Genomic DNA, 17,089 nt, shown 5'->3' with positions numbered 1-17,089 from the left:
TTATAAAGAAGAGCAACATGTGTGTAAACAAAAAAGAGAATAGAAAGCAATGGACAAAAAGTACAGAACACATTTGATCTCGCGGAGAGCGAATGAACAAGCCGCTAATAAAGCATACTGCCCAAATAAGCTAATTTATAGAACATACATAGGCTAAACACTCGAGTCCGCATGAGATTATGATGTTAATATTATTTTACATGTTCTTGTTGAGGAAATGCAAGCATTATGCTCGGATGAAAGTCGGCTCAATGTTTGTGAACAATAACTCCGTCTGAGGAATCTGCGCAAACTCTGCAAGGACACACAGATAACAGTGCTAAGCGATCATGTTTATTCAAGTGCTTTTTTGTGATAAACATTATAATCAAAGAAATTTCAAAGTTCTGTGAATCTAGAATCAAATAACGTAAATCCGTCTTTCATGCATTTTAAATATGAACATATTGATAATTATTATTAAGTAATTGTTAACATAACTGTATGTAGCTTTAAATCATTATCTACTTTTTTGTTTTATGCCTGTATTCTGCGCTTCCGTCTGCCTTTTTCTCATCGCGCCAAAAAGAACACGATACAGTATGGTTATGCATGGCTCCAGTGAAATTATTATTATGCCACTTTGATATGACATAGTTTGCGTAAAACCTATCCATTTTCCTCCTTCAAAACAGCCCAACAACTCGTTCGAACTCGAAATCTTTCAAGTGGTCATTTCTGAGCGTGCTACAATTAGCACAATGGAAACGCATGCTAGATCTGACCTAAAATTAAAACATTTCGTTCCTGATACCCTTTTAAAGACTATTAATAATTATTTTATCAAACATATTGTTTTAGTAAGTGATTTAAACATTTTTTAAACGAAACATTAAAATGGAAGTCATTTAAATTATAACATTTAGTGTAATTTTTCTGTGTAATTGACTGTTGTTTTCAATGTCGACTAGTTCAATGTCGACTAGTAGTCTCGCACATCCCTAGTCACCACACGCACGTGTGTGCGTGCGATTCGACTATCAGTGGACTATAGGCAAGACGTGACAATTCTGATTCGACTATGTAAATCCTTAGTCAAGCACACCCCTAGTTTACACAATAAATTAGCAATTATAAGCTTTTTCAAGCAGTAAAGGCTTTTTTTAACTTCTGCTTCGGACCTGCACCGTAGCCAACGTGCCGGTTTTCATTTATACTTGTGCGTCGTTGTCTGCGTCGACAGACAATGGCCACTAGGCGTCAGTGTCCACAGGCGTGTTGCTTGTGTAACCAAGACAAGAGCTGAAGAAGAAGCGGTTCGTTGTGTACGCTGTCTGAGAAGCATTTAGCAGTGATAGCGGCAAGTAAACAGTCACTTTTGCAGCTTGAGTTGTTAAATACAGTTAAACACGAAATGTATATAGACAATTCATTTGGAAATGCGTATGGGTAAAACCGACGCTATCGCAGAGACCTGAAGGGAGGGGGTTCAAGCAGACCAATCAGAGCGCTTGCGTTCCGCGTCGCATTGATGCACCGTTACATTTTTGGAGAGGTGGGTTTCAGGCTACAGCGTAGGGTATGCGACTATGCGTCTCTGCATAGGCTACGCCGTACCTACCGCGTACACACAACTATAAACTGTACTTAAGGCTTCAGAGCCACCGAGGCGTTTTTACGTGACTGAAAACGGCAGGTGCTGACTGAAAACGGCAGGTGCGGGTGCTTGAACAGCGGGGGGTTTTTTTTCGAGCGGTGGCATGTAGGTTGCTATGATACGCTGACCGTGAAGAAAGCGGCGAGCGCCAGCGCTGAGCTTGCGGAAAAGAACACCAACGCCTGCCGTTTTCAGTCGCGTAAAAACGCCTCGGTGGATCTGGAGCCTTCCTGCTTGAAACAGTGTAAAATTACTAACTGATATCTTGAACTGCGCTTAAGATGTTTTCTATCATGTTTAATTTAATGTTGAGTTTGTTTGGAGAGTTTGAGGCGCAAGTTTTAATAGATTTAAGCAACCAGAGAAAGAAGAGAACCTGCCCCCTTTAACATGGAGCTTCCTCCCAACTCCACGTCGCTGTCATTACCGTCAATATTTCACCTTGTAGAGAAAGAGAGAGAATAGAGGTCAATGAGGAGGAGACTTAGCTGATATCAAATGAACGAAACCATTGAAATGCCTCACAAGCAAACACACTCAAGAGATCTGGTGCTCGCATAAAGAGATCTGTCTTTGTATTGCCATTTTTGGTCTAGAAATGAACTCTTAGATGAACGCAACAAGGTTTTTATGTTCGGTTTTCTATATAGCACTAAGAGCAAGGCCAATGCCTGGTCAAGCACATCTCTGGCTGTCTCTCCCTTTTAATAACACGACTCAGTGTGAAAGAAAATGGAACTGTACTGCAAGTTCTACACATAAACACTGAGCCCGGCAATGTTGCTGACATTTACATATCTTGACATTTTTCAGCCTTTGGATGAGATTGGTTGTAGCCTATATGAGCCTGATGAGCACAGAGAAAGATGTTTGGAAGGATGCTTGTTACCAAACAGATCTTGGCCACCATTGACTACCATAGTAGGAAAAATTGCCTGATATATTTCTTTGTTCTATTGAACACAAAAGAAGATATTTTGAAAAATGTAGGAAGCAAACAGTTCTGGGGCACTTTTGACCACCATTGTCATTTTTCCTATTATGGTAGTCAATGGTGAATTTACCATTTTAACACACATACACAATGCACATTCATTATGTGGGTGTTGCTATTGTAGGATGTAATGTTGGAACAGCGGATAGATTTATGACCCCATTACAGAGGGTAAAATTAATTCTGTAATTATTTTAAGACCGGTGCAGATGTGTTGCAAGTGTGTGTTTGTGTGTGCGTATCACCTATTGTGTGTTGACCGAGTGTGGGTGTTTGTAAATCTAACTGTTGTTCTTTTCTTCCTTTTTTCCCAGCTACCAGAGATAGTGTTTCCGAAGCACAGTGTGGTTGTCATGGGCGACGGCAGTGTGAATCGTGTGAAAAGAGACTGGGTCATTCCACCTGTCAACGTGCTCGAGAAATCTAGAAAACAATTCCCAGAAGAGCTAGTCAAAGTGTGTACACACTCAGAACAACAGCTTATCGCTCGAAAACACACGTTAAATATAAATGGTGATTCATTCATTAGATCGTATTGAATGCTCCAAAAAAAATCCTGTCTCTGTCGTGTTGCAGATCCAGTCAGATAGAGATAAGACTAACACGCTGCGGTACAGCGTGACCGGGCCAGGTGCCGACCAAAACCCCAATGGTCTGTTTATCATCGACGCCATTTCAGGAATCCTGTCCGTTACCAAGCCGCTGGACAGGGAACATATCCCCAACTTCCATGTAAGTGTGTGTGTACTGTATAACGGCACATCCTGGATTTTCGATACATTCCATCAAGGATACGAAGAAACACTCTAAAGAGCCCAATAAATTGCGTGTGTCAGGGTTACCATGGCAGCCAGTCTGAGAATGTGACCTTTGACATGTCTTTAATCCACTGTACCGTGAAGAGAAGAGCAGGCAAAATTAAACTCGGAGGAGTTTATCCCAGCACTAAGTCTCATACAGACACTTTAATTCATTGTGCTAGCAGGGGGGCATTCCTCAAATCTGCCCTTTCTTAGGTAAGAACAATCCACAATCTTTCCTAAAAGTAGTTCCATCCTTTCCCCGCCTTGTTTCAATATCCTTTCACTTTACCACCAGCCCTCAAAGGCGGTTAACCTACCTCAGTGTGCCTAATCCACATTCACATTCAAATAACTGCAGAGATTACATGAATATGTAATGATTTACCTCCTAATGGTGCCAAAGGTGGAGCATCAGACTTGCTTCAGTTAGCTCATGAATATATGCAGCAGACATAGGACTGCTCCAGCACACAAAGTGCAGCAAGGGCTTACAGACTCGAAAATGATTGGCCCCTTTTCCACTTACCTTGTTTTTCCACAAAAAGATGGTCGTAGACTGTACAAATTGGTTTAGCATCAAAACTTTAAACCACTACCTACATCCACTTACAGGGACAGATCACCCAAAAATGAAAATTCCTTCATTTACTCACTTTCATGTCATTCCAAACCTGTATGACTTTCTTTCTTCTGCAGAACACAAAAGACGATATTGTGAGCAATGTTGGTAACCAAACAGCATTGGACACCATTGACTTTCATTGTATGAACAAAACCACATTTCTCAAAATATCTTCTTTTGTGTCCTACAGAAGAAAGACTCAAACAGCATGTAAATGACAACAGCATTTTTGCTTTTGGGTGAGCTACCCTTTAAGCAATTATGTTCAGATGTTGTTGTCAAACAACTCAACTAGCACAACTATTATGCAAGGCGTGCATTTGTGGGTTGGTTTGTTGTAACATAGTCAGTTACTTCATCGGTCAGATATGAAGTCAGTTGAAACGTAGAAAACAGGTTCACGGGGCGGGCACGAGAACCAGCACCGTTTTGGTGGCAAATTGCTAAATGTTGTTTGGATAGCTGCTCTGTTGTTGACTTGAGTGTTTGTTTTCCTAGCTTTTGTTTTCACAAAGAGGGTTTAGGTAAATGTTAACTGTGAGACTGCATGCTCGTGTCCTCAGCTACGCGCTCATGCCGTGGACATTAACGGGAACCAGATGGAGAACCCCATCGACATCATCATCAACGTCATCGACATGAACGACAACAGGCCCGAGTTCGTGCATCAGATCTGGAATGGAACCGTAGATGAGGGCGCCAAACCAGGTACAGAGACATACATGTTCTCAGAAGTTTGTGATGCATATTAACCAAACGTTCCCAGGGTTTTTCATGGCTCAAAATGAGGCGGAGGTGGTGCCATCCTGGTCTTGTACACACACATAGGCCTGCCGTACCTTTAAGTGGCTTAACCAAAGTGACTTTGACATATTAAAAGTTATAATAAAATTAGATGAAAATTACAATTATTAAGTTATATAAAACATTACTTTTATTCAACCAAACAGACATTTTTTTTTAAATCAAATAAAGCTTTTTTATAATTTTCAAAAAATTATCTTTTCAGCCCACAATAGCCAACTAAATTAACCAGTCTTTCTAAATGAGCAAAGCTCATTCACATCTTGCATTCTCTGTGGTTCACTTTAAATGATTCAAGGATCTCTTATATTCGCTAGTGAATGAAAAGTTCAGTAGTTTAAATGAATCGGTTCAAATGAGTCATTCGTGTGCGTGTCGTTCTGAATGCAATGTGCGTTCATACTGGCGAACTCGCTGCGTACAGTATACGCTGATTCAACGATCCAACTGCACAGCTAAAGAAGACTCACAACGTTGTGAAGACTCACAACATAATTTTGGCGATAGTCTGAGGCGGTATGATAGTTGACGGAGGCGGCCGCCGCCTCCAATTTCTCTATGCAGGAAAAACCCTGGTTCAGTTTTGGTGATATTGTTGTTCTGTAGGTACTTTTGCGATGACAGTGACGGCCCAGGATAAAGATGAACCAAATACAGCCAATGGTATGCTCAGATACAAGATTTTGTCCCAGACGCCAGAAAGTCCCTCCTCAAGTATGTTCACTATCAACAATAAGACTGGCAAAATCATCACTGTAGCTGCCGGCCTGGACAGAGAGGTACGGAAGTGAGCAAAAGTGTAATGACGACATAAAACCTTTGAATGGAACACTGTTTTTAATTCATGTTGTTTTCGATGTTGAGCAGAAGGTGCCTCAGTACACCCTGATTATTCAGGCCACTGATATGGAGGGAAACCCCATGTACGGGCTGTCCAACACTGCTACTGCCGTCATACGGCTGATGGATGTCAATGACAACGCTCCAGAGTTTACCCGCGAGACTGTAAGACACACACACACTCTCACACTTAAACGCTTTTCTCACGAAAGCCATCTTTGCTGAAAATCGATCCCGCCATCTCTCTCTGTAGTACCACGGCGAAGTCCCTGAGAACCGTGTGAATGTGATAGTGGCAAATCTCACAGTGACAGACAAAGATGAACCGGGGACTCCGGCCTGGAATGCTGTGTACCGAGTCGTATCTGGAGATCCGACCGGACGCTTCTCCATCCCCACTGACCCCGTCACCAATGAAGGTCTTGTCACTGTCGTCAAGGTAACGTGACAAGACATTGAGACCCCAAAAAGTATTTGGACTATATAAGCCACATGTACAAATGTTGACTGTCAACACAATATATACTAAAATAGTAACAATAAATAAAAGCACAAGCACGTTTTTTCAAAAAACAAAATATGTTTTAAGATGTTTTTTAGACGTTAAAAAACAGTTTTTTAGATGTTAGTTTTTTGATAAATACTTTGGTTAAAAAAATCTGTCTTTGGGTACTTAGACATATAAGTGAATTTGAGGGGAAGTGCTTAAAGTGCTTATATTTGCTTAAATGTAATTCTGTAAAAAGTTTGCAGATGCCACTTACATTCATATTTGATCATCTATGCAATGACTGGATGAATAACTCGATGTGGCTTAAGGAAGCAAATACTATTTGAGGCCACTGTATACACGCTGTTATTGGGACGTGTTGCTATTTCCTCGAAGCCCGATAGGCACGGGTTCAAATACAGAGCAAAAGACTGTCTCCATGGAAACAGCTTTCACCTGCTGTTGAGCTGAGTTAATGGTTTATATGGCTCTTAATTGAGAATGAATCATTCATTAATTATTGTTTTAACATTTTCCTCTGTGTATGTAATTGCAACAAGATTCATTCATTGTATACTTGGATTCTTTTGCAGCAACATTAACTTGATTGTGTATTTGTTTGTGTTTTGTGTGTCCTTACGTACAGCCAATTGACTTTGAGATGAATCGATCATTCATGCTGACTGTCGTGGCTGATAATGAGGTGCCACTGGTGAGCGGGATCCATCGCACACGCCAGTCAACTGCCACCGTGTCCATACGCGTCATCGATGTGAACGAAAGCCCAAACTTCGAACCCAACCCCAAACAGATCAAACTGGAAGAGGGTCTTCCACAGTGGTCGACTTTGGCGACTTTTACGGCACACGATCCAGACAGATACATGCAGCAGAGTATTAGGTATGAAATCGCACACACTGGGTTCCATTAGCATTTTTAATCACATTTTGTGTAAAAACATCCACACATTTTACAGTTCGTTGAATATCATGTCTTATATTAGTTCCATTTCATATTTCACACTGGAATTGAAATGTCGATTGGAATGTCAAGTCGAATGCATGGTATTGTGGTACAGCACCCAGCACAATATGCTCTTTTGTATGCTGCCCATTCTCTCAAATGTTGCATGATGTGAACACCGTACATACTCTGTACACTGCAGTATGAAAGCTTGTCTGAACATAGCCATTGTGTTTGCACATTTATATGAAGTGAATCTCAAACACATGTGTATTCATGTTTTAAAGGTACTCCAAGTTGTTTGACCCCGCCAGTTGGCTGGAGATTGACCCCAACAGTGGCCGAATTTCTACTATTGCGGTTCTGGACCGAGAATCTCCCTACGTCAGAAACAACCTCTACAAAGCCACATTCATGGCCTCTGACAACGGTAAGTAGAGAGAAACCTTATTTGGAATAAAGATTGAGAAAAGCTTATTCGTATGATTTTACAAATTCAGTGACGAATGAGTGATTCTATCTAAAGAACGATAAGGGCCTGTTCACACTATAAAAACAATAACTTTAATGATAACTATAAAGATGGCATTTTTTAAATGATCTAAATTTAGAATAGTGGAGTCTATAGCACTACTACAATACAAAAAACAAGGAAGTATATCGTTTTTATACATGAAATCATGTTACATAATGTAAGGAACATTTTGTAAAAACATAATCTTGATATCTTTAATATTGACTGAGTAAGGCTTTATCAAAGAGTCAAATCAATAGGAAGCCAGCAATCTTTGGTGCAAAATAAAGTGTCAATAAAAGAATTCATTTCAGTATTATAAAATGTAAGTACTCAAAATCTATCATATAGTCCGGGGGGATTCAAACTGGGGTCCATGACCCCCAGGGAAAAAACTAAGCAGGAAATGTCTCCTGAACATTATTATTGTTTCATTTCAAGTATTTATCTGCTTTTTGCTTCATGCATAGTTCCCAGAATTGTTTATATTTGTGTTTTTCTAGTGAGTTGTTCTCACTATAGTTCCTTTTTTCGAACTCAAACTAAAAGCTTCTACGGCACAAATTCATTTGAATAGAAAATATCTTTCCTGTAGCTCAGTGATTAGAGTATGGCACTAGTAACAGCAAAGTCATGGGTTTGATCCCAGGGATTGCACATACTCAGAAACAAAATGTATAGTATAATGCAATGTAAGTCGCTTTGGATGAAAGCGTCTGCCAAATGCATAAAATGTAAATGTCATTTTTATAGCTACAACTGCTTTTATGATTTTAAGACTTTAGCCTGGTTTTCACAGACAGGGTCAAATATACAGTAGTTGTTGTTACTGCTCTTGGTTTGAACTGGCCCTTAGATCTAAAGAAATCAACATAGTCATGTTAATGAACACATTTAAGTTTTTTTAAACGCCCATACGCTCAACTTCTCTCGGTTGTCGTTTCTTTGATTCTCTCTCTTTCTCTAAAGCACACATATGCACATAGACTGCTCTCTGTGTGAATGAGTCTACAGAAGTCTGCTAGCCCCCATTCTGTTGTGGTATTTAACATTCCCTCCTCATCCGAGCTGCGAAACAAACTCCCTCTTTAACGCACACGCTGTAAATTTGAAAGCCTGTCCCCAGAAACACTCAGTTAAGCGGAATCTTTGCGCGTTAGCAGCAGCGTGGTGCTGATTGGCTCCCTTTCCCACTAAGAGACCTTTAAGCATCCAGTCCGATGCTGATTCACACAACTGATTCAATAAATTGAAGGATACTTAGTCCTACTTGATTTAGTTGTTTTCATTGCGAATGCTTGCAGGAGGAGAATGGACAAACGCTGCTCGGTTAGCGTGCAGTACGTATCCGCTCGTCTTTTAGCAGCTCTTTGTTCATAGATCAGTGAAATCTAAAGGTCTTTTTCGCTCTCACTCGCTCCAGTTGCGAATATCCAGTCTGTGGTGGTTACGTAAGCACCTGTTTGCAGATAGATTACGAATCTGCACATGGCCAGGTTGACTGACCCTACTGATAAGGCCAGCTTCGGCCAACATAAATTCCAATGCTGGTTCCGGATAGCTTGGTGCAGGTGGAGCAGCATTGCCATGTTGCACACTAAAAACTTTTAACAGGTCTTTACAGTAAAGCTAGAATACCAAATTTGTACTAGCTTTAGGCTCAGACCCTTCAAAACATGCACAATCATAATATATATTGCACATAAAATGGCAAGAGCTCACTGAAATCACCAATTCCAATCTGATTGGCTGGCTGCAAAACAATTTCCGGGAGTCTGGGTACACGTTTTTATCAGTCTGCCAGGAAACAAAGTCCTGTTTACCTTTTATCAGGCTTTTAAAAGGAGCACTTCTAAATTCTTTGCAGAAAATTAATAAGATATCCTTGAGCACATCCTCCACTTTCAATAATAAATTGTAATTGGTCGTTTCGTGATCGTCTCTTCCTGTTTCAGTGGGTGGTTCTTGGCTATTCCCAATGTGGACCATGTGTCCGACTACACAAAACTGGGCCCGTATTGACTTTCTCTCCGTTTCGACAGGTGTCCCACCCGCGAGCGGGACAGGAACTCTGCAGATTTACCTGCTGGATATTAACGACAACGCTCCTCGAGTCTTCCCCCAGGAAGCAGAAGTCTGCGAGCGTCCGGAGCCCAACGCCATCAATATCACAGCAGTAGATGGAGATCTCAACCCAAACGCTGGGCCCTACGCCTTCGACCTGCCCAACCGACCCTCCGATATCCGCAGGAACTGGACGCTCACCCGAATCAGTGGTACGTCAAGAACATTTTCTATATATTTACTGGAATTAACACATTTTGATTACTCGGTTTTATGTCTTTGTGGTTTGTAGGTGATCATGCTCAGCTAAGTCTTAAGATCAGTTACCTGGAAAGCGGAATATATGAGGTGCCCATTAGCATCACAGACTCGGGCAACCTGCCCATGTCCAACACGACCTTCCTGCGCATCAAAGTGTGCCAGTGTGATCACCATGGCGACTGCGTGGACATGGAACGCATCATGGCCGCCGGGCTAGGCACTGGAGCCATCATCGCCATACTCATCTGCATCATCATTCTGCTCGGTAAGACAGTTCGGGTTCATATTGCATCTTCTCTGGAGTTCTTAACAGTTTATAACATTTGTACCAAACTTCTTTTTGAATTTAGAAATGCGTGATTTTTCTATGACTAGCAACACTAGCACACATATCCTAAGATTTTAAGCTGTGTGGTGGAAATAGATTTAAATATTGCTTTACTTGCTTTTTCCTTTAGCTTGTTTGTATATTTTTCATGTTTTTTACAGAATTAGATAATTGAAATAGTTTGGAGTGATTCACTGAAATGAATCAAAACTTAGCGATTCTAATGCTAGGATAAGCAGAACTAGTGTAATAGCGCAGGCATAATGATTTTTGGTTGGCAAATAAAAGCACATAAAACCATTGTTAATGCACATATTTGCCAAGCCATTCCAGCTAACAAATAGGTACTAGGAATGCTTTGCTAACATTCTCATTAAGTTATATAAAACCTTATGCTTTTAAACATTCCACTAACAATGAAACAATAACATTTATATAACCAAGGTTTTTATAATAGTTTAGAATGTTTAGCAATGGCATAATGTTTACAAAGCGTTCTTTTAACATTGCTCCCAGAACATTGTTTAGAAAACGTTCCCTGTTGTCTGGGATAGTCTTGTCCCCAACTCAAGCAAATGGTTCTGCTAGTGTAATGTCGGCCCAGTTTGACCACATAAACCGTTCGTAGTGACTTTCGATCTAATGTCATTTTGTTCGTTTTATATTGATCTCGCTCTCTCTCTGCAGTGCTGGTGTTGATGTTTGTGATGTGGATGAAGAGACGAGATAAAGAGAGACAGGCCAAGCAGCTCCTGATCGACCCAGAGGATGACGTGCGAGACAACATTCTCAAATACGACGAGGAAGGCGGTGGAGAGGAAGACCAGGTACACCTCCTGTCTCCACAGATGCTGTTAGATATACACACTAATTTCAGCGCCGATTCATTTGATCATGTAGACAATTAGCTTGTTCAAAAGCATGTTGAGAAGTATTTTTAACCTGTAGTCGTGATTTTAATTTGAGCTGTGCGGTGCAGTGTGATCTCGATGAATAATTTCCAGAATTCGTTTCAAAAGCGCTGCCGTTTCTAAGTCATGGCAAGCAAGAGACTAATTTTAAATTGATGAAGCGGCTCCTATTTTGCCCCGTGGTGTTAGCGCGTATGTGATAGACTCTTAGACTTGCATATAAGGTACGCGTTGCTTTTTGAGAAGGTGTCTCAGTGCTCTGCAGTGCCAACAGAAAACGCATACATACACGTTTGATTTTTATGACGGACATCTATACTGAGCTAATGATATTTATTTTTGATAAACTTAACCTTTAGACAACCCTGTTGGCATTTTTACATTTTTATTAGGACAAAATGTAGCTTATTAAGTAATTTCTCTTGTTTTGGTTAAATGTACATCTATGAGAAAATGGATTTCACCACGATAGGAATCGTGGTGGCGAGGCCTCCGAATTAGAAACCAATTTAGCATTTTTGAGTCATTTTTCCAAACAAGGACGTACCCAAATGTCCCAAAGGGAGGTTTTGTCAGCTTTAGCTAGCTTCCAGGAACAAATTTGTCCCCCAAGTATAACAAAGTAAACCCACACACGTCGCAAAGCAAATTAAAATGAAAGTGCTTCGGTCACCAGCGCTGACACTAATGTTTCCAGACAGTCCTGGGCTTTTAGCAAACTCCTAACCCCGGGTGTGTTTGTCTCATCTATCTGTGCTTCTGTAGGACTACGATCTGAGTCAGCTGCAGCAGCCCGATACTCTGGAGCCAGACATGATCAAGCCCGTCGGGATCCGCCGTCTGGACGAGCGGCCCATGCACTCCGAGCCCAACTACCCCATCCGCTCGGCCGCGCCCCACCCCGGAGACATCGGAGAGTTCATCCACGAGGTACGCCCATTCGACCTATCGTCTGAAGTCCAGCCATATAAAATGGCTCGATGGCACCAGTGATAAGACTTAATGGTGATTGATTGGTTAATTGGGCCGAGGTCCTTTTAGTTTCGTTCGTCATTAGCCAGGCTTAGGGATTCAATATCTCCAGCTACAGTCTGTGGATATTCACCCTCCCACACACCCACCCACTGCGCACACATGCAGACCTCACAGGCTTTCGCCAGCGTTGCTGCATTCAAAGCAGTGTGAGATTAGTCAGAAACTGCTTAAATCAGTAATGAATTAAACATTACTGCTAAATGTAAGAAGAAGCCTTGCTTAGAAGACAGACAGGCTTTAGAAGTCGACGTATGCCAATCTGTCGGGATGATCTATATTTTCAAGAAAAAATGTTAGGATTTATTTTAGCCGTATAACATGACTCGCAGCGTTGGCAAAGTCCATCACTTATGGGTTGGCTTTTAGTGAAGTTGAGTGGAAAGCTGAGTTTTGTTTATAGTCATTTCGTGTCTGTAGATAGAATTGTTTGGACAAGCGAATGTCAAGCGAATGACTATAGAATGTTTAGTCTGCGTCAGTGTTCAGTCTGGACAATGTTATGCCAAGAATCAAACTTTATTTGTTGAATTTGGCTGTGTTTTAAAAGGCCGTCCATGTTTTACTGCAGTTTTGCTCAAGCATCTTCTGTTGGAACACAGCAATGGCCACCAACTTGACTGAAATGGCTATGTTGTTCCCCAAATATAAAATGCTGGCAAATGTATTTTGCTATATATGAACTGTCAATATTATTTAATGTATTTCAAATATCTTAAATACATTTGGTAATATATTGCAATATATAATAATTAATCATTTTTAAGTTACCGATTTTCATACTGTATATTGACAAATATTAGAACTATTATAATGTATGGCAATGTATTATTTAATATATTGCACTGTACTTTCCAAAACACTTACAAACTATATTTTTCATCTTTTTTTGATATTTGGGTAAGAAGAATGTTAGGGACACCAGAATACCAGCATCTGAAACACAACATAAGCTTGTCTTTTGGATGTAGTTGTCTGAATAGCATTTTAGACCATCCATATCACTGCTATCCTTTCGAAAGCTTGTATCTCCATATTTTGTGATTTTTTTTATTTTTGCCATAAATCATTATTAGTCACCCTTTATGTTTGTCACTGGTTTTTGCAAATATTGAACCAATATAACGTATTAAAAACTGATTTTCAACTTTGGCAACACAGTATGTAATCATTTAAAAAGTACAGTGTTTTTTCCATTTTCTGGAAGATTTTGGAAAAAAAATGTGGACATACAAGGTTTCAGAAGGACAACGACGATATGCGATGATGGTTAATGCATTTACTGTAAATGCACATACTGTATAATGTGCACAAATGCTATCTAGACAGCTTTTTGGATTTAAAACAAGTCATTGTGTCCTGTCAGTCGAATGTTTGTGCCAGTATCGCATTCTGTCAAATTCCCCCTTTCTGCATTTGTCCTCTACTGGTTCTGAAGTCATCCATGCACTAAAGTAGCCCACATCCACTGCTCGACCAAGAGTGTTCTGCGTGCCGTTGTTTAATCGAGCGATCTTTCAGCGACTGTGCTTAGCTGTGCTGATTCCACAACTCTACAGCTTAGAAACGCTTTCGCCCCAGCCCAGCATCTGTTGGCACGGCGACCCCAATCCTTTTCTGCTTTCATCTCCTCCCATTTCCCCCCTCCTTCTCTTTTGCCTTTTCATTTTCTCCTCTGCATCGCCCACTCTTAACGTATAGCGCATAATCAGTACGTGTTTGAGGAATGCAATTAATTGGATTGAATTTGTTCACACGATAGCAAAAATCTCACGGTGCACAATAGCAATTACGACAGCACAGTAAAATTGTATTTTTTATTATATATTAGCTTCTTGGCTACTATTAAAGCAACCAGTCAGTCACAAAATAGTAAAAGACAAATAAATCACAAAAGTGACTCAAATTTCAAATGATTGTATATTAAAAGTACAACTCTTCTCTTCATGTCCCTCAGGGTCTAAAGGCAGCTGACACGGACCCCACGGCCCCTCCGTACGACTCCCTGCTGGTCTTTGACTACGAGGGCAGCGGCTCCACGGCCGGATCGCTCAGCTCCCTTCATTCCTCCAGCAGCGGAGGCGACCAGGACTATGACTACCTCAACGAATGGGGCCCCCGCTTCCGCAAACTCGCCGACATGTACGGAGGCAACGACGACTAGCTCACGCCATCACCGCAGGACCAGAGACGGAGGAAGGACGGAGATAGTTCAAAGAAAACAACATCAAAAAAACAGTGCGGCACTTTTTTTTTTAATCGCGGGGCGTGGACAGTGTGCAGAATCAAAACAATGAAGAAACCAATATACCCTAGAGAGAATAAAGACACAGAAACGAAGAGAAAGGAAGTGGAAGGAAGATCACCATGGCAACAAAACCAGGTCTCTCCGAAGCCCTCTGTTATAGATAGAGGGGGCCTAATGAAGGAAATGTGACTTGTTTCGGTTCAGTCCAGGATTTTTTTGCCCAAATTTGAAGGATTATCGGTACGAACGCTATGAAGGAACACTTGAAGGACGTTAAAATGAATGCTAAGTTACACTTGAATCTCACAGTACAGAAGCACTGGGATATTACGTGCCTTTTTGTACATTTTTCTTTTGTTTTTACATTTTTCTTTCTTCCTTTTGGTCCTTGTTTATTTGATCAGATGTTTTTCTGTTCAGCGGCTTTGATGGCTCAGAGTTTTGGAGTGTTCTTGTCGTGAGCCCGTTTATGATGTTTATGCTTCTACACGCTTTTGTTTGCGTTTCTCACCGTCACGCTGTTCGTTCACGTCACAAAGACTTTGGGAGAACAAGAACGTTTAGAGAGAACAGCTTTGTACAGTATGCTAGAAAATAGATTTCAGTTTATTGTTTTTATTGGGGTTTCCTTTTTTATATCCATACTTTTTCCACCAAAACGTTAACTTATGCAGGCCAATTGCAAATGAGAGATAAACATCAGAATTCTTTGGTAGCAGAACTCGTCGTTTTGTTCTTTTATTTTCTCTCTTGGCATTTTTTGAAGTGATTTAGTATTTTGCAAAGATGAAAACATTCTGTTTTTTCAAATGTCATCTGCCTTAGTCATCCTGGTATTCTTTCATGCCTGGTATTTCATTTTTTACTCCACTGTAAATTAAATGGTGTGTACATAGTTTTTTGTTTTGTTTTTCCTCTTTTGATGTAGTCTATGAAGAAGAACAGGGCGTGAAGAACTTGTATATGTACAATTTGGACTACAGACAAAATGATTTTTGCATGTTTTTATCTTTTCCGTATAAAACAAGTCTTTCTGAACTTTATTTACACACAAATAAAGAAATGCCCACCAATAAGGAGACGAAGAGACTGGAGCGAGTAAGTGAGATGGTAGTTTGGTCCAGACACCTGTTACTTTCATCCTTCCCCTTTCATTCTAACTAACATTCCCGCTTGGTTTCGCCTTTCGGCCCAGCTGAGGACCTTCCATTTGATCACTGTCCGATTTCATTGCTTGACGTCTATTGTCGAGGATCTTCTACTTCTCGCTTTGTTCTTCTCTTCTGCGTTCTTCATTTCCATCGTCTTTTCCCCTGGGCCGCTCTTATGGATCAAAGAGGTTGAGTGACGTTCAAGGCTTTGAGGCCATATTTCTAAATGCACCAGTCCTTTGGGATCTTCGTTTTCGGACTAAACTTTAGTGGTGGACTGAAGCCCCCATGATAACTTGTCTCTGCCTGTTAGAGAACCGTATTGGTGTGTGTGCGTGTGTGTGTATTACTGGATGCATTCAGAGAGGACCTGTGTAGCGCCAATTACAAGAGCAGAAGAAGACCGGTCCGCTCATGAGGCTGACAGCCATATAATGATCAACAGCTTTTTAATGAACGACGGCTGTCCAGAGTTCCGTGGGCTCTGTTTGCAATTACTTGTTGATATTATGACCCGTTGCAGCCCAGATGACCAATAAAAGTCTAATTTTGGAAATGTTGATTTGTTTGCTTTCTTTGATAAATTAATACATTTGATCGCTAACCTATATAAACTATATCACTGCCTACATTCTACATAGGCCTTTTAAGACAGCGTGTCATCCGCCTGGACAACCCAGTTTAAAGTTGGTAATTGAATTTTGGACAGAGTTATTATATTTTTGTTTTTATTGTAGTAATATTTTATTATTATAATATTTTGGTTTTCATGTTAAAGAGATATTTCACCCAAAAATGAAAAATGACGTCATCATTTACTCACACTCTTGTAATTTCAAATCTGTATGACTTTCTTCTGCAGAACGCAAGAAGATATTTTGAAGAAAGTTGACCGAACAGCGGCGGTTGTTCTTCAAAATATCTTCTTTTGTGTTTTGCCATTTATTTTATTTCAGTTTTAGTTTTATATTCAGTTATTTATTTTACTACATATTTCAGTTTGTTGCCGAGGAAACATTTCTACGTTTTTCAATTAGTATTTAGCCCAATATTTTAAGTGTTTAGTTTTAGTATAATAACCTTTTGGAGCTGATTGCTATCTGTCCAACCTGGTGATTTAATTGGTGGACCAACTCTAATATTCCTTAGACCAGCTTGAAAACTATTGCTGGTCTAGGATGGTCTACCAACTAGAAATCATCTCAAAGTTCCAAAAAAAACTGCAAACTTGGCTAAACGTCAGGGCACCTATTTTTTGTGTATACTTTTCAGTATTTAATTAAACACATGTTGAGTTATGATCAACATACTCTTGCCTCCATCTCGGGTTTATAATTTTAAGCTCTTGTACTGCCCTCACTTTGAGTTTTTTGTTTGAATTTGTGTTTGTAGAATTTGTATAAAGCTATATGGAATAAACAAAAAAGT

General features: G+C 40.3%; 1 protein-coding gene across 1 annotated transcript in view; it reads left to right on the top strand.

Moving 5' to 3' along the window:
- Positions 1-15,591, top strand: part of cdh2 (cadherin 2, type 1, N-cadherin (neuronal)) — a 45,376-nt gene extending 29,785 nt beyond the window's left edge. Inside the window, exons 4-16 of the mRNA XM_057352768.1 lie at positions 2,945-3,085; positions 3,207-3,362; positions 4,619-4,763; positions 5,466-5,638; positions 5,727-5,864; positions 5,953-6,138; positions 6,836-7,089; positions 7,440-7,582; positions 9,709-9,942; positions 10,023-10,256; positions 11,007-11,146; positions 11,996-12,160; positions 14,220-15,591. Of these exons, the coding sequence (XP_057208751.1) occupies positions 2,945-3,085; positions 3,207-3,362; positions 4,619-4,763; positions 5,466-5,638; positions 5,727-5,864; positions 5,953-6,138; positions 6,836-7,089; positions 7,440-7,582; positions 9,709-9,942; positions 10,023-10,256; positions 11,007-11,146; positions 11,996-12,160; positions 14,220-14,426 (2,316 nt within the window). The 3' untranslated portion in view covers positions 14,427-15,591. The remainder of the gene's footprint in view (positions 1-2,944; positions 3,086-3,206; positions 3,363-4,618; positions 4,764-5,465; positions 5,639-5,726; positions 5,865-5,952; positions 6,139-6,835; positions 7,090-7,439; positions 7,583-9,708; positions 9,943-10,022; positions 10,257-11,006; positions 11,147-11,995; positions 12,161-14,219) is intronic.
- The last annotated feature ends 1,498 nt before the right edge of the window (positions 15,592-17,089 follow it).

The sequence above is a fragment of the Triplophysa rosa genome, linkage group LG15, assembly GCF_024868665.1.
Source record: "Triplophysa rosa linkage group LG15, Trosa_1v2, whole genome shotgun sequence".
Classification (NCBI taxonomy): domain Eukaryota; kingdom Metazoa; phylum Chordata; class Actinopteri; order Cypriniformes; family Nemacheilidae; genus Triplophysa; species Triplophysa rosa.
The sequence above is the reverse complement of the archived record's forward strand: the minus strand, read 5'-3'. Positions and strand labels throughout refer to the sequence as shown.